A 23,083-nucleotide genomic window follows, 5' to 3' on the forward strand; every position below is an offset into this window, starting at 1 on the left:
TGTCTCCGCTCCTTGAGTCTAAACTACTGGAATCCTGGAGGGTGAAGTGTGTACCTTTTAGACTGGACAAGCTCTTTTATCTGTATTGCATCCGCTTTTAAACTCGCGGCCCCCGTTGTCCTGAAGGGTGGACAGTCCCCGCACGCCTGTGCGGCGGCAGCGCCGAGCGGACGCGCTCCCCCTTTGGCTCTGCGGGGCTGCGGCCGCCTCGGGGCCCGGCGCCGGGAGCGGCCCCCCCGCGCTCGGACACACATCCGCACCCCCGGCCCACGGCACCCACACGGGCTGCGGGCCGCTCCCGGTCCTGCCCCGGTGCTTCCCCGGGGCGCTCCGTGCGGCCGCTGGCGGGAGCTCCGGAGCAGAGCGGGCCGGGCGGGTCGCGGCCGGGGCTGCGGGCGGCAGCCCCTGGTTCGGCACTCGCAGGGTTGAGCTCTGGAAAGGGACTGCGGGATGATGGGGCCGGGGCAAGGCAGCTCGGGGATCTCGGCTGCCAGGAGCAGCGTGCAGCAGCTGCGTGTTATTTCCATTGTCACCCGCTTCCGTGGTGCGGAGCTTTGGAAGGCGAGGAACTAAACGGAGAGCCGAAGGCTGCGGTTGATGGTCGTTATTCCTGCTCGAAGAGAGACGGCGTTTGCCAATTCATTTGGGGCGTTCACACGTCTGCAGGTCTTGAATGAATCCTTCGTGTCTCCGACTGTGACTGTTTCCGAAGCGCCAATATACCAAAGGCCCACGTCTTTGTAATTGTGGAGGGTGGTTAGAAGTATTAATCAGTTTTCTTGGAAGTTTTTGATTTTTCCTGTCCTTGCAGGCTTTTTAGATGTCTCTTCAGAAGAACTGCATCTGGAGTACTGTGACAGCAAACAATATAATTGGGAAATGTGTAAGCAGTTTAAAAATGATGACTCATGGGGACAGTCCTAGGGATAAGAATTATTACCAATCTTCAGGTGGCAACTCTTGACTTATTTATGTCCCAACTCTACGAGTTATTAGAATGCCAAAATTTCCTTCAATTCCCGGACACCGAAGAGAATGCCAAAATCACAGCTGGTCGATATGGTCTACCATAACATGGTATTTTTGCCCGACGTCTCTGGCTCAGACTGTCTGATCTGATATTGCTCTTTATGTAAAGACATAAAAATTTGGTATAAGGGCAATGGTAAGAGTATTTAAATAAATCTTGTATAAATAACAAAAATTTCATCTTTTCACATTAAAGTGGAAGAAAAGCAAAATTCATCTGTTGGATTAATGAAGTTACATTTCGACTTCTAAATATCTTTGTTTGGTTCAGTTGACAGACCACCTTTTTTTAATCCATTTTTTGAACTCTTTCCCAATAATAAAAAAATGCACTTTTTTTTCTTCTCTCTCATTTCAGATAGATGCTGTTGAACTGTTAGCAGAACAGTGGGAAAATTGGCTGATTCAGTGAAAAGCTTTAATTGCAATAGCAAAAGGAGCATTGGTAGGTGTTCACGAATGGTAACATGTCTCTGTCCCTGATACCATTTTTAAATGAAGTCATTTACACAGATGTTAAGTATTAAGGTTGAAAAGACTTCTGAGATGTGGCAGTTGTGATGTGCCAGCTGGATGTATTCTCTGGACTCCTGAAATCAGTGAATTGCAGGTGGTGTAATAAAGCCTTTCAGTTAACTGGGGGGAAGCATGCATAGGGATGGTTCCATGTTAGCAAGGCAGCGGCTGCATGCCAGCTTTGGAATACTCTCATTGCAAGCCACATGAAAACAACCAGAGCTTAAGGTTGGGATATGGTTGTGTATGTGACCAGGAAGAGGCCAATCCCCAGCCCACCGCTTTTTTCCCATGTGCTGATGTTGGCTCTTCCAAGACAGGACCAGCAGACTGGACCAGAATTGCTCTCCAGGACGCCTTAGGATAAATGGAGCATTTGGCCAATGTCAGAATTGAGAGATAGGTGGGAGAGAAGCCCCCTGGATAACATCTGAAGATAGAAAGAGTCATTGGTCCTGGGAAGGTGACAAACACTTGTGAGTGGAGATGGCTTTTCAGAAGCAAATGCTTGAGTTACAGCCCACATGAAATGATGTGGGAGACAGAGGAAGTGGCTCTCTCTATTTGAGTGCCGTGTGCATGAAGTGCAGTGAAGGTTGAGTAATATGATCCCAGCCCTTGGTGTGTTCAGTGCTGAAGGTGGACAAGCAGCACTTGGGCTTTACCACAGGAGGCGGGATGGGCCGAGGACAGAGAACAGAGTGAGTCAAAGCTGTGCCCTAAATACAGCCATGGAGCACAACCTGGAATAGGAAGAGGTGAGAATGAGAGCTCCCAGGTGGGATCAGCTCATTGAGTGACAGGCAGAAATCGATCAGTTGGAACAGATTTGCATTTCTGGAGGGTTTTACAGAGAAGGGCATGTATGGCCTTAGAGCACTTAAAGCACTGCAAGAACAGGCAGTTGTGAGGAGTGATCACTGTCCAGCATGGTCTGAGTTGGATTCAGTAGGACTGGGCAGCTCTAATTTTGTTTCAAATCGTTACTGAGAGAGAGTTCCCTGTTTTGGAATCTAGTTTTCATGTGCATCTGTGGAATTTTTCCAGCTGTCTGCTTTCAAGACTACGGGCACTCACCCAGCCCCTGCCTTTGGAATGGGAGGACAGCAAGCCTCAAGCTTTGGGCTGTCAAGTAAGTTCCTGTTCTAAGAACCAAAACATTTTAACATTTTCTGTAGTTTGCTGCTGCTGCATCTTTGAAATACAGCAGTGGTTTACTATTCCCGGGGTACTGTCTTGGTTTGAAAGACAGGTGCATGCTAACACATGCAGGACCCTCTCTTTGAAATGGAGACTGTAAACCCTCTCCCTCTAAATTATTATAATTTTGAAATTAAGGGGCTCTTAGGCAAAAATATGGGAATAGGAATAACAGTTCTTTACTAGGAAAAAATAGGACAGAAATACAGTATGATAAACAACAAACCCAAAAACACTGACAGAGTCAGAATGCAGCCTGACACCCCATCAGTCAGGGTGTTGGTAGCAGTCCCATTAAATGGTGACTGCCGTCTTCCTGCAGTGATAGATGTGGTTCAGTTGAAGCAGTGGTCCTGTAGAAGGATGCAGTTTTCTTCCAAAGGTCCAGTGATGATGTGGAAAGGTCCGGTTTTCATCTGGAATCCAGTGGGAAAAAAAGGCTGCTTTGGTGTTCCAAATCTCAAATTTTATCTAGGTAGGACAGGATTGGCTCCTCCCACTGGATGCAGCATTTCATAATGGGATGATGTAATTTTATCAGTCATACAGTGGCACTCAGTGGCCTATTAACTGTTGATATCTTCCTGGAGGAAGGATGGGTTGTGGAAAAGATAAAGAACACTGCCCCACCTGGTTTCAACAGATGGTGATAGAATATATACTTCTGGTCACATCCTGTATTGCAACTTAAGACAGATACCCATTCTAATATTTTTTGTAAATTCTCTACTTGCAGGCTTTCCTGTCAGCAGCAGCAGTACTAGTGCCAGCAGTTTCTCTTTTAAAACCACTTCCAGCCTCATTGGGTCGACTTTATCTGGGAGCAGCCCTGCTGCTGGGAGCTCTTCTGCTGCTGCAAATCCTCCTGCATTTGGGACAACATCCTCTCCTAGCGCTCCCCAATCCGTTGGCTTTGGCGGCCCGGCCGCTCCATCCGCAGCTTCCTTCTCCTTTAAAGCAGCTGCCACAGCTGGTGGCTTTGGGACTGCTGGCTTTTCAGGCTTTGGTAATGCTTCTGCTGTGAACTCTGCAAGCACCACTCCCCTCCCAGCCTTTGGAGCCTTTAGCGCCACCGTAGCCACTTCTGCCTCGCCTTCCAGCAGTGCTTTATTTGGCCAGAGCAGCAGTGCCTCTGGAGCTGCTGTCACCTCAGCCTCTGCTGCAGCCACCAGCTCCAGCCCTGCCTCAGAGAAGTTATTCACACCCAAGAGTGAATTGTCAGCTGAAGAGTGGCACCAGTTTGAAGCAAAGGAGTTCACAATTGGAAAGATTCCTCTTAAGCCACCACCATTAGAACTTTTACATGCTTTTGACCTTGTAAGTTTATTCTGAAATGTTGTTAATTTTTATTTCCTCTCTCAATTCTCTTCTGCAGAAATAATAGTGAAAGTATAAACTTTTGAATGTTATTTTGGGACAAACTTTTTACATCTGAGAGATGAACTATTGAAAGTGAAATGAAACATTTCCTTCTCTATTCTGTCCTGTGAAATTCTTTGCCAAGACTGTATGAAAAACCTACACTTGGATCAGATTATCATCTCCAAATGTACACTCCATGGGTTGTAGGACTGGCCACAAAAGCTTTTTTCCACATTGCCCCAACAATTGGTATTGTATCTTTATTGGTGAGACCTTACTGATAGTTATTATTGAATGTGTGCCTTTGCTGTCTATCTGTTGTTTTATTCCACAGTTTTACTGAAACTAGATGATCTGTGAGGGATGCTTTCCTACTGTCTTCCAATCCCCTTCACTCATTATCAAAGTCCTCCAGCATCCAAATGTTTACATCTTTAAGCTGACCCTTCCTGCCCACAAATGGCATGTGGATTCAGGTCAAAAGGAGGGGCCATTTCAGACCCCACAACCCCTGCCTATCCTTTTGCCTTCTCTAATACCTTTCTCTTTTCATCCACATTAAAAATGGGTTTAATATAGCCTGCATATCCCACCAATTAGGGTTATGAGTCAGCATGATAGTTTCCAAAAGCTGATACATTGCCTCAGGATACTGTCATTATGAACCAACAGATCATTTCCAATTCAAAAATCAAAATTAGTACAAGGAACATGTCCAGAAAAAAATGGCTGATGCTCTGCCCCCACTCTGTCTTACCACTGGCTGGGTATGTCTCTGAGTCCAGCCCACAACAGGAGTAAAATCCCCACTTCCTGTGTGCTCTTTATTTTGATCTGTATCCTCTTTATCCATCTCCACCCTGCTGTTACAAGGGTGTGGAATGAAGGGAACTAACATTTGCACATAAAACCTGATCCCCTTTTCCAAAATCCACTGTGAGATATTATTGATCTGCCATGACATATTTTCCCCATATTCCAATTTATAAAGTGGCCACCAGTGATGACAATATCGCTTCATTTTATCTTTAGTCACTGGATCTCACCTAAACATATTCCAGTGTTTTGGGATGCATCCTAGACAGCTATGGGAAGAAACTGTGGATTGGCATGTTCATTAAATTTAATAACATTCAAGTTACCCAATCCTTTACCCTTAGGTCCAGACCTTCAGTAGTTACACAACACAAATCCCTCTGATTGGTCACACTGATAAACAACAATTACAATTACAACTGAATTATATTCCCCTTTTTGCACTTATTTGAGTCTCTCTGCAGTATTGCACCTCTGAGTTGCTCACCACCGTAGTACGGGAGAGGATTTGATGGAGTCTGTGATCAGGTGGTCAGTACATGCTGCAGTCCTGTCTCATCCAATTCTTCATTGCCAGAGGAAGCAAGATGGTCTAGTCAAGGCTTTTGGCCATCCCACCTGGATACTCAGAACTCCCAAATACAGGTTCTACTGGGTGCAAGAAGCAGATTCTCACACAGAGTGAAGTTCATAGAATATCTTGAGTTGGAAAGGACCCACAAGGATCATCAAAGTCCAATTCCTGGCCCTGCATAGGGCCATCCCCAAGAGTCACACCATGTGCCTGCGCTCTGTCAAGTTGGTGCTGTGACCATTTTCCTGGAGAGCCTGATCCAGTGCCCAACCACCCTCTGGGTGAAGAACCTTTTTCTAATATCCAACCTAAACCTCCCCTGACACAACTTTAGGCTATTCCCTCAGGTCCTGTCACTGGTCACCAGCGAGACCAGTGCCTGCCCCTCTACTTCCTGAGAAGTTGTAGACTGCAGCTCAGTCTCATCTTGTCCAGGCTGAACCAACCAAGTGCCCTCAGCTGCTCCTCATAGGGCTTACCCTCAAGGCCCTTCTTGATCTTCGTTGCCTTCCTTTGGGCACTCTCTAACAGTTTTATGTCCTTCTTATACTGAGGTGCTCAAAACTGCCCCCAGGTTTGCCCCCTTTGAGATGAGGCCACCCCAGTGCAGAGTGGAGTGGGACAATCCCCCCCCCCTTGCCTGGCTGGCAATGCTGGGCCTGGTGCACAGAGATCTTTGTTATGTGGCTGTGCACATGGGTGCTGGGTGGTGAATCCCTAAATGTAGGATGGCCTCTGTGTGCAAGCCACCCACTTTTATACACTTCAAACAGCAACAGGTCAGCATGTCCCATATAGACAGAACAATCTGAAGCTATACTGTACCTACAGTGAGAGGATTAGAGAAAATGGCCTTCACCTGAGAGGGGGGATTCAGGTTAGATTTTAGAAAGCATTGGAATAGCTTGCCCAGGGAGGTGGTGCAGTCACTGTTGCAATATGTGGTACAATTTTCTTAAGAAAGGATGTTGTTTAATGCTTGATCGTTATGTACTTTCAAGCCTAATCATCAAGAAGGGAGATTTAATCCCTGAAACAGATAGCAGCTGGCAAGCTCTAAATGATGCTCACGTGTTAGAAAAACAAATTACTTGTAGGTAGAATTGCCCTGTTAAGGTTCAGGGCTGGACATGTTTCAATGGTATCCAATCTCAGGAAAGGTTAGCAAAGCTTGCGAAGAAGGATGTACCACTGATAGTGGACACAAAGAATGCAGAATTCACGGGCCACACACAAGGACATTTGGTAGAACACCCAAGATGGGGAAGAAACTAATAAAAACAACTCAGCAACTGTGCTGAAACCAGCCTTGACTGGGTGAAAGGTTATTCTGGCAGGGGGATCTGTGACCACCAACCCAAGAAACCCACGAGCCGACAGGAAGACTGAGCATGTGGACTAATTGGCATGAGAAGTGAGAGAATAATTAGCCAATAGAAGATAGAATACAAATTAATAAGAGTAACTTGTAGACAATGAACATTAATTCCTTTGTTTGCTAAAACGTGTAAATAGCAAAAAGTTTTGATAGTTGGTGTGTTTGATTTGTGGAATACCGTCTACCACCCAGGCTTGTGCAACTGAAATAAACAGCCTTTCAAATACATAATTTTTGGTTTGTCACTGGGTTAGGAATCCAATTTTTGCAGACAACATCACCATCCCTGGGGTGTTTAAGCGGCACCTGGATCTGCTGGGTGATGCGGTTTAGTGGATTACAGCGGTAGTGAACGGGTTGGTGGTTGGACTGGATGATCCTAAAGGTGTCTTCCAACCCTGACGATTCTGTAGCCATGGGCTATACACATTTCTTAGTCTCCCCATGAAGACTCGGCACAGAAACGCGTTACCGCGCAGGCTGCGCGGAGAAGGGGCTGATGCGAGTGAGGGGCGACTACAGCCGAGGGCGGCTGTTTTACCGCGTCCGTGACTGAAGGCTTGCACAGCACAAATCAAATCCGTACTTGGTTTTGTCACCTACTTTGCCCTGGCCATCCCCCGGTCTGGCCGCACGTAAGCGCCGGCCGACGGGCTCCTCCCGGGGCGGCCCCCGGCCCAGCTCGGCCCCACCCGCGGGGCCGCCCCTCGCGTCAGAGCCGCGCGACGGCGGCGCGGCCATGGGCGTCTGCCAGTTCTTCCTGCGGGGCTACTGCCGCTTCGGGGACCGCTGCTGGAACGAGCACCCCCGCGGCGGTACGGGCCGCACCGGGGCTGCCCCGGCCCACGGTACCCACACCGGGACGGGACGGGACGGGACGGGAGGGGCGGGGCGGGAGCTCCGGAGCAGAGCGGGCCGGGCGGGTCTGGGCCGGGACTGTCGGCGGCAGCCCCTGGTTCGGCACTCGCAGGGTTGAGCTCTGGAGAAGGGACTGGAGCACAAGTGCTGTGAGGAGCGGCGGAGGGTGCTGGGAGCCTTTAGCCTGGAGAAAAGGAAACTTGTCGGCTTATCGCTCTCTACAAGTGCCTGGAAGGAGGCTGTAGCCGAGGGGGCGGCGGTCCTCTTCTCCCAGGCAACCAGCGACGGGAGGAGACACGGCCTTAAACTGCACCGGGGGAGGTTTGGGTTGGACATTCACGGAAAGGGTGACGAGGCATTGGAAATGGGCTGCCCAGGGAGGCGGTGGAGTCGCTGTCCCTGGAGGTGTTTAAGGAAAGACTGGATGTGGCACTTGTGCCATGGTCTGGCTGACAAGGTGCTCTCTGGTCAGTGGTTGAACTCGATGATCTCAGAGCTCTTTTCCAGCTTAATTGATCTTGTGATTCTGTGGCTGCGGGATGGGCCGCAAGGCAGTGGGAAACCGGCTTGGAAAACTCGTGAGCAAGGAGCAAGTTTCCAGCAGCTGTGTGTTGTACCCAGTAAAGGCTGTTTCCATTCTCATCGGCTCGGGGAGCTTTGGGAAGGAAAGGGGCACGCCGGAGAGCTGAGGGCTGCAGTGGTGGCACGGCAGGAACTCACTGCAGCCGCTTGTCCTTCCTGCTGGAGGGAAGGTCGGGCTTTGCCTGTAACAACACGGACAGGTGTGTCCGAGGCCTCAGAATGAGACTCAGGAGCTCCCTGTGCTGGAGCAGAGCCCCTGCTGTAGCTACAGCGGCAGGAGTCCCTAAAACAAACTTAATGGTGTGTGAAATTTATTTTTTTCTGCTGGGGTAGTTACTTCATGAAACAACCAAAGCAAAACTAAGCCAGTGTCTTTCTGCAGTGCTGCAAGTTGTTGGCACGGTGATCTAGTTGAAGGTGTCTCTCTGCTCATTAAGGCACAGGGAAGGTCGAACCGGATGAGTTTTAAAGGTGCCTTCTAGTCCAAACTGTTCTGTTTGAGAAGTAGCACTTGAGAACTACCTTGGGTAACTCACTAGCTAAGCTAAAATAATAGCTTAATAATGAGGTTAACACATTAGGAAAAAAATGTTTCAGTTTCAAACTTTTTTATTGCCACTGTAAGACTAGTTATACTTAGAGTTTTTGTTGATGTTGATGCATATCTTAAGGATTAAAATTTTTTGTTGTTTGCTTTTTTGTTTGTTTTTTTTAATTGGAAGTTACCAGTGGAAGAGGAGGAGGAGGATGGGGTACCTCTAACCAGAGATACAGTAATGTTATCCAGCCATCTTCCTTCAAGTCTGATACATGGGGTGGCAGCAGAGATCACGGAAGAGGATTCTTTGGCTCCTCTGACATTGGATCGTCAGGCGGCAGCAGCAGAAATGCAGACTTTTCACAGAACAGGTTCTCTGCCTTAGCCAACAGTCAAAATGTTGCTGATGGTTCTAAAGATGAAGAGGAGAGACTTCTGTAAGTTATAGTCCTGTCTTACTGAAAGCATTTAGAATGAGCAGGTTGAAAGCTTACTGACTTCCTAGAGATAATGCAGAGGACAGGATCGTGAGGAGAAGGCTGGGACATGGGAGGAAACATAGAGAACATTACTTCATTTGGTTGTCTGGAATGATGCTGGCATGGGGAGGAAGTGGTCCTTGTTTGGGGCCTGGGCTGGGCAGATAGTCAACTGTGATATTAATGAGACGGTGTGGTATTTAAGTTGTGCTCAGGAGGATAAGGAAGGAAACAGATTTCAGTGTTTGAAAATAAGAAATCAGAGCCCCTTTAAGAAAATGAATTATTTTACTTGTTTTTTTGACACTTAAGAAAACTAATCTTTCTGCCTACAGCAAAACTATTGGCTTCTCAGAGGTGTATGTTACAGTCAGTTACAAGCGACCAGCACCTGCAGGGCAGGTATTGAGAAGCAGCAGACAGTGTGATTTCCCAGAGAAGCAAGGTTTTGGAAACACTTTCTATCAATTTTTTTTTAAGATTACATTAAGAAAATGTTTGGTTTTCACAGTAGCAGGTTTTTGACTCTGAATTTGGATTCAAACCAATTGTTTGAATTGGTCGTTACTGGAATTTTTGGTTTGACCATGGAATTTCACCTTCATCTCTGATTTTGTTTTGTTTGTTAGTGAATGTGTAGTTAAAGACATGGAAATTTGGGACTCTTCTGGACAATGGATATTTTCATGTTACTCACCAATGAAAGAAAAGCCCAATGTCTCAGGTAGGTAATGTTTTCAGTGTTGTGTATTGCTGCTGTTTAGGATGTTTCTATGACTTGCCCACACTCTTGTACCTCTGTGCAGTCATTAACAAGGAGATGATTTGCCTTGTGATAAAACAGAAAGGAATATTAGTTGATGGCAAATTCATTTTGGATGCTCACACCTCTGACACTCTATAATGAATCTTTTTTTGTCTCTGACTATAAATGTCTTAAAACAGTGTATCAAGGTTGACATCTTAATAACTGTAGAGGACAGTTGAAAGTATCAGTCTGTTTTCTTGGAGGTTTTTTGACTATTCCTGTCCTTGCAGGCTTTTCAGATGTCTCACCAGAAGAGCTGCGTCTGGAGTACTACGACAGCAGGTCAAACAGTATCATTGGGAATTATGTAAGTATTTAAAAATGTTGGCTGGTGTGGACACTCTCAGGACAGGACTTGTTACTGTTCTTCAGGTTGCAACTCTTGATTAATTTATCTCCCAATGCTAGGAAATGATCGGAATGCCAAGATACTTTTCAATTCCTTTGCATCAAAGCAAATAAAAAACGAGCTGCTAGGCACTCCTTGGTTTAATCTTGTCCCTGCTCCTGTGTGTTATTTGTAGAAGTTACTTGAATCCTGTCTCAGAAGTTTAATGCCTTCTATGCCGTTAGTCAGTTTGGTTGTTATAGGTGGTTATTTGGTGCTTTAAATAGAAGACTGAGCAAGTTAATTTGACCTTGTTCATTTTCATACCTTTGTTGGCAGGGAATTAATGATGAAAATAGCAGATACTTCTTTTCTAGAAACAGATACATATATACTCATTTGGAAGTAAGGCATATGTTTTAATGTAAAACAATGTATGTATATCACTCAGTGTATATATATCATTCCTTCCTTGTAGTCCTGTCAATACCAAGGAAGCTAGCAGAGTTTAATGTTGTACCAGGAAAGAAATTAGGCTGTTGGATAGATGCAAGTACAAATTAATTCAAGCTGCATTGCACTCTTTCCTCTTTTTCTTGGTTGTGTGTTACAGAAAGAATTGCTCTTGTCACCATTCTTGCTTCACATGTTTAGATTTACTGGAACTGCATTTTTAGAGACAGGAGATGCATAATTTTTTAAAAACTCCAATTAAAGTAATAAACTGAAATAATAATAAATAATAAGCAATATGCTATACATGGCTATTAAAAAAATAAAATTATTACCTCATCAAAGCAGTAAATGCAAGTTTTCCTAACTCTCAGTGTATAGATGATAACTGTATGTACAGTTCTCTTAGAAAATGTTTAAGTACAACATGTCTTTTCTGTGTTTCTATTCTTAAACTGGGTCAAAATCTGAATTTTCCAGTTTGTTGTATAGAAGCAGATACCAAGCAACATGATCTTCCACCATGTGACTAGACACAAAGGAATTATTTATGTTTGTGATGTAAAACTATTTTGAAAAAATAAGGAATTTGTCTGCAAAAAAAATTACTCATTCCATTTTTGCAGGCATTTGTGACACTAGGTGTTTTACTTGTTTTGATTTTAAGGAAAATTCAGTTAGGTCAGGCAGAATAGATGCGTTGCTAAACGTAAGTGTAAATGTAGGAAATTCGGGTTTGAAATTCCTGAAAGGTTGTTTGAAGACTTTTCAGGTTTTTGCTTAGCATTAAATCACAGTTATCAAGACACAGATACCATTAATCGCTCCACTGTTCTGTGGAGTTATCTGATGGATCACACTAAGGGGGTGGATTTAAATTAAGGAAGCTAATTTAATCAAAAGTAACTAGTCTAGGATGATACTATTGAACTGTTCTAAATTACAGTGGTTTTAGAAGGGTTGTTTTGGTTTTTTTCCCTGAAAATGCGGAAGAAGCTAAGGTAGATCTTAGGACTTCGGTTTACTGAGTGAGTGCATAAGTGGAAAGACCAGATTGAAGGGTTTGTTCACATATATATAAAACTTACATTTCTTGTCTTGTGTCATTTTTTGTCCCCAAGCATCTAATTTGGAAGAAAATAGAATTTGGATTTGTAAAGTCCCAGAACTCGTTTGAATATTACCCTTATGTAAAGTAAAAGGGTGGATTTAAGGACAATAGTAGGAGAGTTTAAAAGAATTCTCTGTTAAAAAGAGAGATCAGCTTTTCATGTTGAAATTTCAGGAACGAAAATATCTTCTTGGGTTAATGAAATTTAATTCCTAATTTTAGATTTCTTTTTTCCATTCAGTTGCCAAATGACAGGGATTTTTTAAGTCTTTAGTGATAAAAGCATGCTTTTATTTACACCTTTTCAGATAGATGCTGTCCAAAAGTTAGTACTACAGTGGAAAAATCGGCTATTTCAGTTGAGAGCTTTAAATGCATCAACAAAAGCATCATTGGTAAGTGTTCACGAATGGTAACATGTCTCTGTCCCTGATACCATTTTTAAATGAAGTCATTTACACAGATGTTAAGTATTAAAGTTGAAAAGACTTCTGAGATGTGGCAATTGTGATGTGCCAGCTGGATGTATTCTCTGGACTCCTGAAATCAGTGAATTGCAGGTGGTGTAATAAAGCCTTTCAGTTAACTGGGGGGAAGCATGCATAGGGATGGTTCCATGTTAGCAAGGCAGCGGCTGCATGCCAGCTTTGGAATACTCTCATTGCAAGCCACATGAAAACAACCAGAGCTTAAGGTTGGGATATGGTTGTGTATGTGACCAGGAAGAGGCCAATCCCCAGCCCACCGCTTTTTTCCCATGTGCTGATGTTGGCTCTTCCAAGACAGGACCAGCAGACTGGACCAGAATTGCTCTCCAGGACGCCTTAGGATAAATGGAGCATTTGGCCAATGTCAGAATTGAGAGATAGGTGGGAGAGAAGCCCCCTGGATAACATCTGAAGATAGAAAGAGTCATTGGTCCTGGGAAGGTGACAAACACTTGTGAGTGGAGATGGCTTTTCAGAAGCAAATGCTTGAGTTACAGCCCACATGAAATGATGTGGGAGACAGAGGAAGTGGCTCTCTCTATTTGAGTGCCGTGTGCATGAAGTGCAGTGAAGGTTGAGTAATATGATCCCAGCCCTTGGTGTGTTCAGTGCTGAAGGTGGACAAGCAGCACTTGGGCTTTACCACAGGAGGCGGGATGGGCCGAGGACAGAGAACAGAGTGAGTCAAAGCTGTGCCCTAAATACAGCCATGGAGCACAACCTGGAATAGGAAGAGGTGAGAATGAGAGCTCCCAGGTGGGATCAGCTCATTGAGTGACAGGCAGAAATCGATCAGTTGGAACAGATTTGCATTTCTGGAGGGTTTTACAGAGAAGGGCATGTATGGCCTTAGAGCACTTAAAGCACTGCAAGAACAGGCAGTTGTGAGGAGTGATCACTGTCCAGCATGGTCTGAGTTGGATTCAGTAGGACTGGGCAGCTCTAATTTTGTTTCAAATAGTTACTGAGAGAGAGTTCCCTGTTTTGGAATCTAGTTTTCATGTGCATCTGTGGAATTTTTCCAGCTGTCTGCTTTCAAGACTACGGGCACTCACCCAGCCCCTGCCTTTGGAATGGGAGGACAGCAAGCCTCAAGCTTTGGGCTGTCAAGTAAGTTCCTGTTCTAAGAACCAAAACATTTTAACATTTTCTGTAGTTTGCTGCTGCTGCATCTTTGAAATACAGCAGTGGTTTACTATCCCTGGGGTACCCATTCTAATATTTTTTGTAAATTCTCTACTTGCAGGCTTTCCTGTCAGCAGCAGCAGTACTAGTGCCAGCAGTTTCTCTTTTAAAACCACTTCCAGCCTCATTGGGTCGACTTTATCTGGGAGCAGCCCTGCTGCTGGGAGCTCTTCTGCTGCTGCAAATCCTCCTGCATTTGGGACAACATCCTCTCCTAGCGCTCCCCAATCCGTTGGCTTTGGCGGCCCGGCCGCTCCATCCGCAGCTTCCTTCTCCTTTAAAGCAGCTGCCACAGCTGGTGGCTTTGGGACTGCTGGCTTTTCAGGCTTTGGTAATGCTTCTGCTGTGAACTCTGCAAGCACCACTCCCCTCCCAGCCTTTGGAGCCTTTAGCGCCACCGTAGCCACTTCTGCCTCGCCTTCCAGCAGTGCTTTATTTGGCCAGAGCAGCAGTGCCTCTGGAGCTGCTGTCACCTCAGCCTCTGCTGCAGCCACCAGCTCCAGCCCTGCCTCAGAGAAGTTATTCACACCCAAGAGCGAATTGTCAGCTGAAGAGTGGCACCAGTTTGAAGCAAAGGAGTTCACAATTGGAAAGATTCCTCTTAAGCCACCACCATTAGAACTTTTACATGCTTTTGACCTTGTAAGTTTATTCAGAAGTAACATGTTTTGAAATGAAATAAAATGCTACTGTTAACTTTTGTTTCATCTCTCAAGTGTCCTGAAGGAATAAATTTACAAGTGTAAACATGTGGACTTTGTATAAGTTTTTAGTTAGTATGGGACAGACTTTTTGCAAGCTGTTGAAAATAAAATGGAACACTTTCTTCTATTTGTTGTCCTGTGAAAGTCTGGGGAAACACTGTATATAAAAAGGTAGTGTCAAAAGAAACAGTGCTTTAGTCAAGTATTCACAGCCTCCTGTGAATAGAACCCTAGAAAGACAAATGCAGTGCAAGTGCTTTCTGTCGGACAGCCTTGTCTTCTGTCTCTTTGAAGTTTTGTGCAGCAGTGGAGGATTGTGTGGCAGGAGAGTGGGATGGGTCCTGTGTGGTCTGTGTCATCCTACACCCTTCTGTCCCCTGGGAGCCATCTCATTGTGCCAGTTGACATAACTCAGCTGTTGTTCATAGTTTTGCCTGAGGTCACCAAGCCTGCAGGCGTAAATGGGAGAGGACAGCCCTGAAAGCATTCATCCTGCTGCAGAAGGAGCCTGCAGGTTGTTATTTTGATGCCTCTTAGGTGAAACTTTGCAAGCAATAGCAAAACTGCTATGGTGAAACAGCTTAGGGGTAAAGCATTCATCCTGCTGCAGAAGGAGCCTGCAGGTTGTTATTTTGATGCCTCTTAGGTGAAACTTTGCAAGCAATAGCAAAACTGCTATGGTGAAACAGCTTAGGGGTAAAATAGCAAAACTGCGTTTTTGTGAAGCATGTCAGGTTGTTGTCAGCCTCTCAAAACTTGATCGGTGCATATATTAACGTTACCTGTCCGGAAGTCATGATGCTAAAAGGGATCAATTTTGTTGCCAAGATGCTCAAAACAGGAGTCAGGAATCTTCCAGAGGATGTCCTAGACTCAGGGAAGGAGAACATTTGCTCTTGACCAGACCCTCCCCTTAGTAGTCTATCATTGCCAAACCTCATTCTTTAAGAGGAAAGCAGAAGTTTACTTCAGGATACACATAACTAAATCAATTGTTTCTTTAACACTTGTAGATAACATTTCAGTTCTCAGTATGGACCTCGTGGTCCTACGTAAAACTTCACCTCTCTTGTATCCAATCATAGTTCCGTCAGCTACTGGCTTACTAAAGCAGTGGGAATGCCTGGAACAACATGTAGAATGTTAGGCTGGGGGTAGACACTCAGCAGCCTTCATAGAGATCCAGGTTCCTTAGTATGTGTGCTCAGATGTAGCAGAAACTTGCAAGTGTTATATATCTCAGCAGCCTGTTGCTGCTAAACTGCTGTAGGAGCTTTCCAGGCTTAAAAGTGAGCATGTGCTGTTTTAAATGGAAGCATTTTGTTTAAAAAAGAATAAAATTGTAAGGCTATAAAAATCTGGATATTCTCCTGCACACACCCAAACAATCTTGGCTAGATTTTCTCAAACATCCTTCTAACATACAGAGACCTAGAGGAAGAAGGGAATTTTTAAGTGTTAGGTCACATTGCCATTAATGAACAAAGATTGAGTTGTTTCTAATTCTGAGGGCAAGAAATAAAAAAATATGATCAAATGTAGTTTTTTAAATCATCTCCTCACCCTTAAAAGTTTTTTTAAAAATTACTACTACAGAGGTACTAGGATTTGGTGTTTTCACAAATGGGCTTCAGAGCATCTGAAAAGATGGCAGGGAGCAGTGTGATAAGACTTACCTGGCAAAAGGCAAGATGTGTGTTTGGCTGCAAAAGTATGGATAGGGATAGGATAGAAGAGAAGGGAATAATAGTACTCTAGGGGGCTCACTAAGCTACAGAAAATAGGCAACAATTTTTTAGACCAAAGAAATCTACCCCAGTCTTTGCTCTGCATTTATTTTGTGTTTCTTCTGTTCATATTTTTCTGCTTTTGGTATACTTGATATCAAAGTTGGTTGCAAGCACAAAGGAGGATAAATAATATCTTCTATTAGCTACAATTCTTCCATTCTTTTAACTTCTACTTTTTGCAACTGGTTTTTTTTTGTTTGTTTTTTGTTTTTGGTTTTTTTTTGGTATATGGCTGCTCCCCAGAAAGCCATAATATTGTGGTCTGGCATATAAAAACATATATAGGGTAGCAGCAAACTCACAGATGTCACTTACTGTATTTTGATTTAGAACAGAAAACATGAGGTGAATGTCCAAGCAAAGATGCATAATGTCCTTGATTAGCTGAAAATCTTGGTCTGTGAAATAGGCTGGAACATTCAAGCTCCGTGTGATATTTTCAAGTGCTTCCCTTACTTCAAAATAACAGGATTTATGAGTCACTGAAATTCCTGCAGTGTGGTGCAAACAACTAATTTGAAGAATGAAGTTTTGGTTTCCAAGAGATCATGGATTAATCCCCGGACAGCAGCACATGAGGCTGGCTTTATACAGGAGAAAAACTCTGCACTGCCCCATCTGAGGAAGCAATCCAGCATCTAACAAATTGATTTTTCTCTGCCCTTTTTCTCACATACTAGCAGCATTGGCAGATCTCAAAATGTGATCTAGCAGCTGAGAAGGAAAAAAACCCTGTGAACCTCAGAAAGCATTACAATTAATTAGGTCTTAAAAATTAAACATCACAGTAGCCCCATACTCTGTAGTTTCACAGGGTGCAGCAGCAAGTGGCATGGTAGCCTTACACTGAATGAGGGAAGATGGGCTGCAAATAATCAGCTGACTGGATTTAAGCCTCAGAGAACAAGCTAAGGGCATCCACAACAATAAATTAACAACAACCAGAAGACTAAGGAAAGAAGAGCTTTCATAAATGTGCCTGGGGAGGGAAAGGAATATGAAAAACCTATTAATACAGGAACACTGAATTGAGATTGATAAGACTGAAATGGTGGAAAGCTATTTTAAAAGTACTTGAAATGAGGGATGGTTGAAAATCAATAAGGATGTAATGGAGTAACTGATGAAAATAAGTAAGAAAATATTTGTGAAATGTGAGCTTACTGCAGCACAGTGGGAGTCCAGATAATTTGCTGTATGGGTCAGTAAGGGAATCAGATAATGGACTTGCTACAATTCTGGTAAGTGATGCCACTCAGATAAGTGGCAGGACACCAGGGATTGCTAGCAAACCACGGAAAAAACACACCTCTGTGAGCAAAGGTACTTAATTTGTTGACAGCTACAAATAATTTGAGGAGATTGTAAAGACAGATCAACTAACTGGCTTTTAGTGAGGCATTTGATACAAGCATTTAGGAGGTTTCAGAGTTTTATGTGACCGTGATTAGGGTTAGTGATTAACCAGAAACATCTATGAGTGAAAGCTTTTGTTTCTAGTCCACCTCCCTGTCCTAATGCAGAGGATAGACAGAGAGAGATCTACCTGGGCAACAGTGGAGGCAAAAAGCCACAAATCGTATTTAGACAGTTTGTCTAAATTGATACCTACTTAGATATCAATTTAAGTAGGTATCTAATTATTATTGACCCAGTATAAGCCTAATGTAAGCTGAAGGAAAAGTCTGACACTACTAGTGTTCAGAGAGTGGGAGCAAACTGCAGAGTTGAAAAGTGCTGACAATAAGTGAGATCTGAAGCCATGGTGGTTCAGATCAGTAAAATGCAGTTTGAGTTGTAGCAGTCTCCTATAGCTACAGTAATGCTGTACTTAGTTCTGAGCCTGCAGTTGCCAGAGATAAGTAGAAGGAAATTCAGAGTGCAAGCAAAGCCATTGGAAATGAGAATTCAGGAGGGAACTTAAGAGCTGAATATTTACTGCTTGCTGAAAGCAGAGGCTGCAACATGCAATGATTGTCTTTGAAAGGGCACCCTCTCAGGAAGGAGGAAAAAGGACTTTTCTAGTAATCAGTATATTGAGCTACTTTCACAGACTTGTCTTGGACAGGAAGTTTCCCACCTGGAAAAGTCCTGTTCTACACCTTTGTTAAGATCTGGCCAAGCCAAAATCAAAACAAGAGAATGAAGTCAGGACTTGTCAGAACTAACAGCACATGTCCTTAGGGATGCAGCAATCAGCATAAGTAGATTTAATCCCTTCCCTTTGAACCAAAATACGCCAACACTTTTGCAGAGAGTGACAGGATTGCAACAGAGATGTGTGTGACTGCCACCTCTCCTGGAAATGATTCAGGGTGCTGGTCATAAAGAGGGAGCTTCTCTCCTCTGAGTTTAAAGAGGCAGATTAACTCTCTAGCCCTGAGAGTGAATATGCCCCTTGGTCTTGAAACTTCCACTTGCAATTGCCTGGTTCTCCTGTTAAGAATAGCTAAGTCAAAAACCAGAGTTGTTCTTAGCAGCTCAGCCTTAGGCAATATGCTTATTTAATCTCCAACACTCTTGCAAATTTTCAGTATCACGCAACAGGCTCCTTGGTGGGACTAACTCTTTTGCAAAAAAAAAAAAAAAAAAAAAAAAAAAAAAAAGTCTTAAAATGGAGGGAAGAAGAGCAAGAAGAACAAGATTTAAATGTCAGTAGGCTGATGAGCATTTGTGTTCAGGTACACAGATTGCTTTGTCTTTCCTCCCCAGCCAGTAGGATTTAATCCTACCATGTCACATGAGGGACATAAGAAACAAGTTTTATGCCTTTCCCCTTCCAGCAAGCAGGTCTGTTACGTTGCTAATTACATGATAGTCATCAGAAATGAAGTCTGGTGGTTTTAAAGTACCTGCAGCAATTATATCCTGTTCCACCTGAATTTCTATTTTGTAGTGGCAGTGGGTTCTTAGCAAACTAAATGCATTCTGGTCAACATCAAGGAAGGCTCCTGTTCTTCAATGGAGCCTTATCTTTGCAAGTCACATGAAATATTCCCACTGCATATGCCCTACAAACTAACTAGAATAGTTCTAACTGTACCACATAAACCAACCCTCCTGTGTCAATCAAACAAGCAACATTTGCATGTATGCATGTAAAACCATGTCCTATCACATTTAAGAGGTAACTGAGGTACAGTTGTGATCTCTGATAGCTTTTCTTTCAGAGAAAAGGCTACCCAATGCTGTGGTGGTTTTCTGACAAGTGTTTGTGGATCTCTGGCTTGTGATGCACTTCAGTATTAAAGCACTCTTTATAGGCACATGATATTTTGTTACTGCAGTTTACTTCTGTAAGTATAGGCTTCTCTTGAAGTATCTGCAATGATAAAATAGAACTAAAACAATATAGAACTGAAATAAAAGTTTATAACCATGGGTTACATTAAAAAAAAAAAAGGACTGGTATCACTGTATCACTTACTGATTCATACACATACTGTATGATAATGTATGATAAATGGACCATAGATGAGGTGGAGGTCCTTCTGTATTCAGGATACATGAACTCTTTGGGGCAGAAGAGAGCCTTCAGCATTCTCCCATAGCCTTGTTCAGGAGCTCCCATGGGCTGGGGGCCAACAGGCCCTTGCAAAATGAAGAGCTGCTTGAACTTCACCCCAGGAGCTTGGCAGAGCCTAAAAGAGAGCCCCAGGCAGACCTGCCTGACTTGAGATACGGCCTTTTCAAATTTTACTGCAGATCCTTGTGCCTGGAGTCTGCTTCAGACATCTCTGTCTCTATCTAACCTACCTGACTTGCTGGAGACTGATTTCTTTACTCCCTGCCCTATGTGCCTCCCACTCCTCCGAGCCCTTGCACGCATGGAGCTGTGACTCCCTCAGCCTCCCTGTGCAGGTTTTGCAGAGGGAAATGGCCACCAGCAACCCCTCCTCTTTAGAAGTCTCTGCCTGTGGGAACTCACATGATATCAGGACACAGCATTCATGACTCGAGATACCTCCGAGCCAGCCTGAGCACACAAGCAGAGCTGTACATCACAGTGGGGGCTGACACAGCTCCCTGGAGGGAGCTGACACAGCAGGACCTGTCCTTCCAGCTGGTGCTGTTTCAAGGTTCTGTCCCATCAGTGCACTTTGCTCACATATTCAAACTCCCTATCATATGGCATTGCTAGCAAAATGATTCCCACTTAAACCTTTGATCATGCTCTATAACCACTGGGCAACCCAACCTGCCTGTTCTTCCCAGACAGCTGCCTCTGCCTGTACTTCTCAGGAGTGGTACACCTAGAAACTCAGGGGTACTAAAGCTCCTCCTTGACCCTGACAGGAGAGTGCTGCTGCTTCTCCAGGCACTTGTCTGAAACACATCTAAAGGTTTCTTTTCTCCCAAAGAACAGTACAGTGGTACAGTGAGGTAGCTTCCTTCTGGCTTGTGCTCTAGTCTCCCACCCCTTCAGTGCACTGGGGCCAGAGGGGGCACCACATTTTGTCATCCATCGGCTGTACAACCCAGGGAAGGAGGAGACACCTCTGGGCCTCCACACAGGAATGACTGTAGTCTGTCTGCAAACAGTTGCTTAATTGTTTGTGTCTGATAACAATCAAATTAACTTTCTCCTATTTTTCCCTTCTGAGCATTGCTGTACAGAAGATGAGGAAAAGACGGGGGGAAAAAAGGGCACAAAATACCCAGGCAAGTTTTCTGAAATTCATTTTACTGTCGGGGAAAAAACCCAGACATCCTAACTTTGGGTTATATGGCTGAAACACAAGCCCATCCTCCTTTTCATAACAAAGTTTCAGAGCAGCACCTATCGAAGAGCACACATTATACAAGTAACACAAGCAATCTAAGTTGGTTCTTGCAGAAGGAAATACATATGGTTGCCAATAATAGGTCCATACTGAAGTAACCAAGGTATGTTGGACACCTGATGGCATATAAAGCTGTCCTGTCTGTTGAAAAAAAGCAAGGAACTCTCTCTGACCTTTTTTTATGCATTTGCTGACTTTGTTTTGGAAAAACACTGGCTAACATTAAAGATACTAGCAGACCATCTCAATATTACAGACAGTATGGAAGAGCAAACAAATAAGTGCACACAAGACTGTTCGTGATCACAGCTGAAATAAACTGGTTCTGGCAGCAAACTTCTACTTAAGTGGTCACTGGACAGATTCCATCCTTACGATGATCTATTTTGAGAAGGTTTATTCTTCCAACAATAACAGAAACAGTCACGAACAGAGGGAGTCCTATAAAGCAACTAAAGAGTACATGAGAACAATATGTGATTTTTTTGTTGTTGTTTTAAAAAAATCTGTTAGAGTGTGTGTGACTGGAATTTATAGCTGTGCATCCGAAATCATTTACTTAGAAGTTTGTATATATTGCAGTACTTGGTGTACAGGAAGAGGAAATAAATTGCATTTTAAGGCATTCCCACCTCTGATGCTGGGCCTGTGATGATTCATGCAGCCCTGGAGGTCAGCCAGGGGACTCAGAAGCCACAAAGCCCCCGTGCACACTGTGCATCTTCCGTGCTCTGCTCAGCTCTCACAGACTCTCAGCGTGGACTCATCTTTAGAGAGGATGCCCCAGGGTTGTGGTGCTGGCTGTTATCCATCTAAAAAAATACCCCATGGAAGCAGGACTCCCAAAAACCAATTTTAGTCTCTGACATAGAGCACAGGAGCCAGAAAACTGCTGAGGTTCAATTCATTGTGCTTTCTGGTTTATATCCAAATGACTCAATTTTAGCAGGTTTCCTAAAAAAATTACATGGGTTTGATTATACCATCTGATCTGTCTGTGGTTCCTTCTGCACCAGTCATTTTTTTTAACTCCATAGCCAATTTTCAGGAAATTAATTTTTGAAGATGACCCTATTCTCATAGTTATAGTCAGAACTGGAAAGGAAGGAAAAGCAGGCTAAACTCAGCTGCTATGAACGCTCTTAGCAGCTGGCTGGCTGATCAGCACACGTGGAAATCTGGTATCTAGAGTAGTTTACCAGACTTTTGCCTCATTGGGGTATTAAAGAGGACAAAGGGCACCAAGCTATAGGAAACTAGGTTTCATCCACATATTCTGTGGCTCAAAACCATCTTGTTTCAAGCATCAAAGCAAGATTCCTCCACGTTCCATCATGAAGTTATCCTAGGAACAAGGAACTATGTAAGCTCAGATGTTAAAGAACCGAAAGCTCATAACTTCACCCTGGGAACTGCTAACTTGCTGCCAGTTTCATACTTAATGGAAATCAATTAAATTATCCATGATCCAAGAGCTCTGCAGATGGACTCCCTCCTCTCTCAGGATTCATAGAATCCTGCCATTGTAGAACCTTCCAGCCTCCCAGAACTTTTGAGAAAAACAGGATCATGGCAGAGGAGCTTTTACAATGAGACAGAAACCACTAATGATCTTTCACTTAAATGAAACTGGAAATAACAATCTGATTAAAATAAAACTATTGTTATTACATTTTTTTGCCTTCTGATCAGCTTCTAGAAACAATGGTGCACTAATCCATTATTGTATCACTAACCTTTTATCCCGTCATATGACACAGTATATTAGCTTGCTCTGCCATTTGGCAGAGAATGGCATTTCTGCCAAAACATGTGAAATTTTTCAAGATATTTCACATATCCTGATTATTTTGAAGAAACTGCTGGCTCAGTTCAGCTGAGGAAATTTGCATATTCATTCATCTTCTAATCATAAATGTAACTTACTCCATAAGGCTTAAAGTACAGGAGAGTGTGATTGAGACTGAACAAATCCAGACAATAAGAGATGTTTTTGCCTCACACATGACAGCTTGAAGAAGCCCCAGCAGCCACTGATGGCCTCTGTTCAAACTGGAAGGAGCTGTCCATGCATCAGCACATGGAGCCTCCTTTATTCCA

At 43.8% G+C, this 23,083-nt stretch overlaps 2 protein-coding genes across 3 annotated transcripts; both read left to right on the forward strand.

Moving 5' to 3' along the window:
* The first annotated feature begins 597 nt into the window (after positions 1 to 597).
* On the forward strand, positions 598 to 4,220 carry NUP42 (nucleoporin 42). The gene is given in 6 exon segments (XM_062501938.1): positions 598 to 662; positions 753 to 857; positions 859 to 883; positions 1,388 to 1,474; positions 2,593 to 2,677; positions 3,482 to 4,220. Coding segments are annotated over 6 exon segments (963 nt in total). The 3' UTR covers positions 4,078 to 4,220.
* A 3,387-nt stretch (positions 4,221 to 7,607) lies between these two features.
* Positions 7,608 to 14,536, forward strand: LOC134053345 (nucleoporin NUP42-like). 2 transcript variants are annotated; one of them, XM_062508330.1, is made up of 7 exons: positions 7,608 to 7,723; positions 9,038 to 9,290; positions 9,962 to 10,056; positions 10,371 to 10,447; positions 12,341 to 12,427; positions 13,546 to 13,630; positions 13,767 to 14,536. In XM_062508330.1, exons 1-7 carry the CDS (start codon positions 7,615 to 7,617, stop codon positions 14,375 to 14,377), a joined length of 1,317 nt encoding a protein of 438 aa, XP_062364314.1. In that variant the 5' UTR covers positions 7,608 to 7,614; the 3' UTR covers positions 14,378 to 14,536. The 2 variants fall into 2 exon arrangements, with proteins under 2 accessions (XP_062364314.1, XP_062364322.1); XM_062508338.1 differs by lacking the exon at positions 12,341 to 12,427.
* The last annotated feature ends 8,547 nt before the right edge of the window (positions 14,537 to 23,083 follow it).

The sequence above is a fragment of the Cinclus cinclus genome, chromosome 1 (assembly GCF_963662255.1).
Source record: "Cinclus cinclus chromosome 1, bCinCin1.1, whole genome shotgun sequence".
NCBI lineage: Eukaryota > Metazoa > Chordata > Aves > Passeriformes > Cinclidae > Cinclus > Cinclus cinclus.

Bases quoted from the DNA above. Each gene is read 5' to 3' on its own strand.
- LOC134053345 (XM_062508330.1), top strand. From the start codon at position 7,615: ATGGGCGTCTGCCAGTTCTTCCTGCGGGGCTACTGCCGCTTCGGGGAC. The intron at 10,057-10,370 runs GTAGGTAATGTT...CTGTCCTTGCAG, and splicing joins AGAAAAGCCCAATGTCTCAG to GCTTTTCAGATGTCTCACCA. The intron at 13,631-13,766 runs GTAAGTTCCTGT...CTCTACTTGCAG, and splicing joins CTCAAGCTTTGGGCTGTCAA to GCTTTCCTGTCAGCAGCAGC.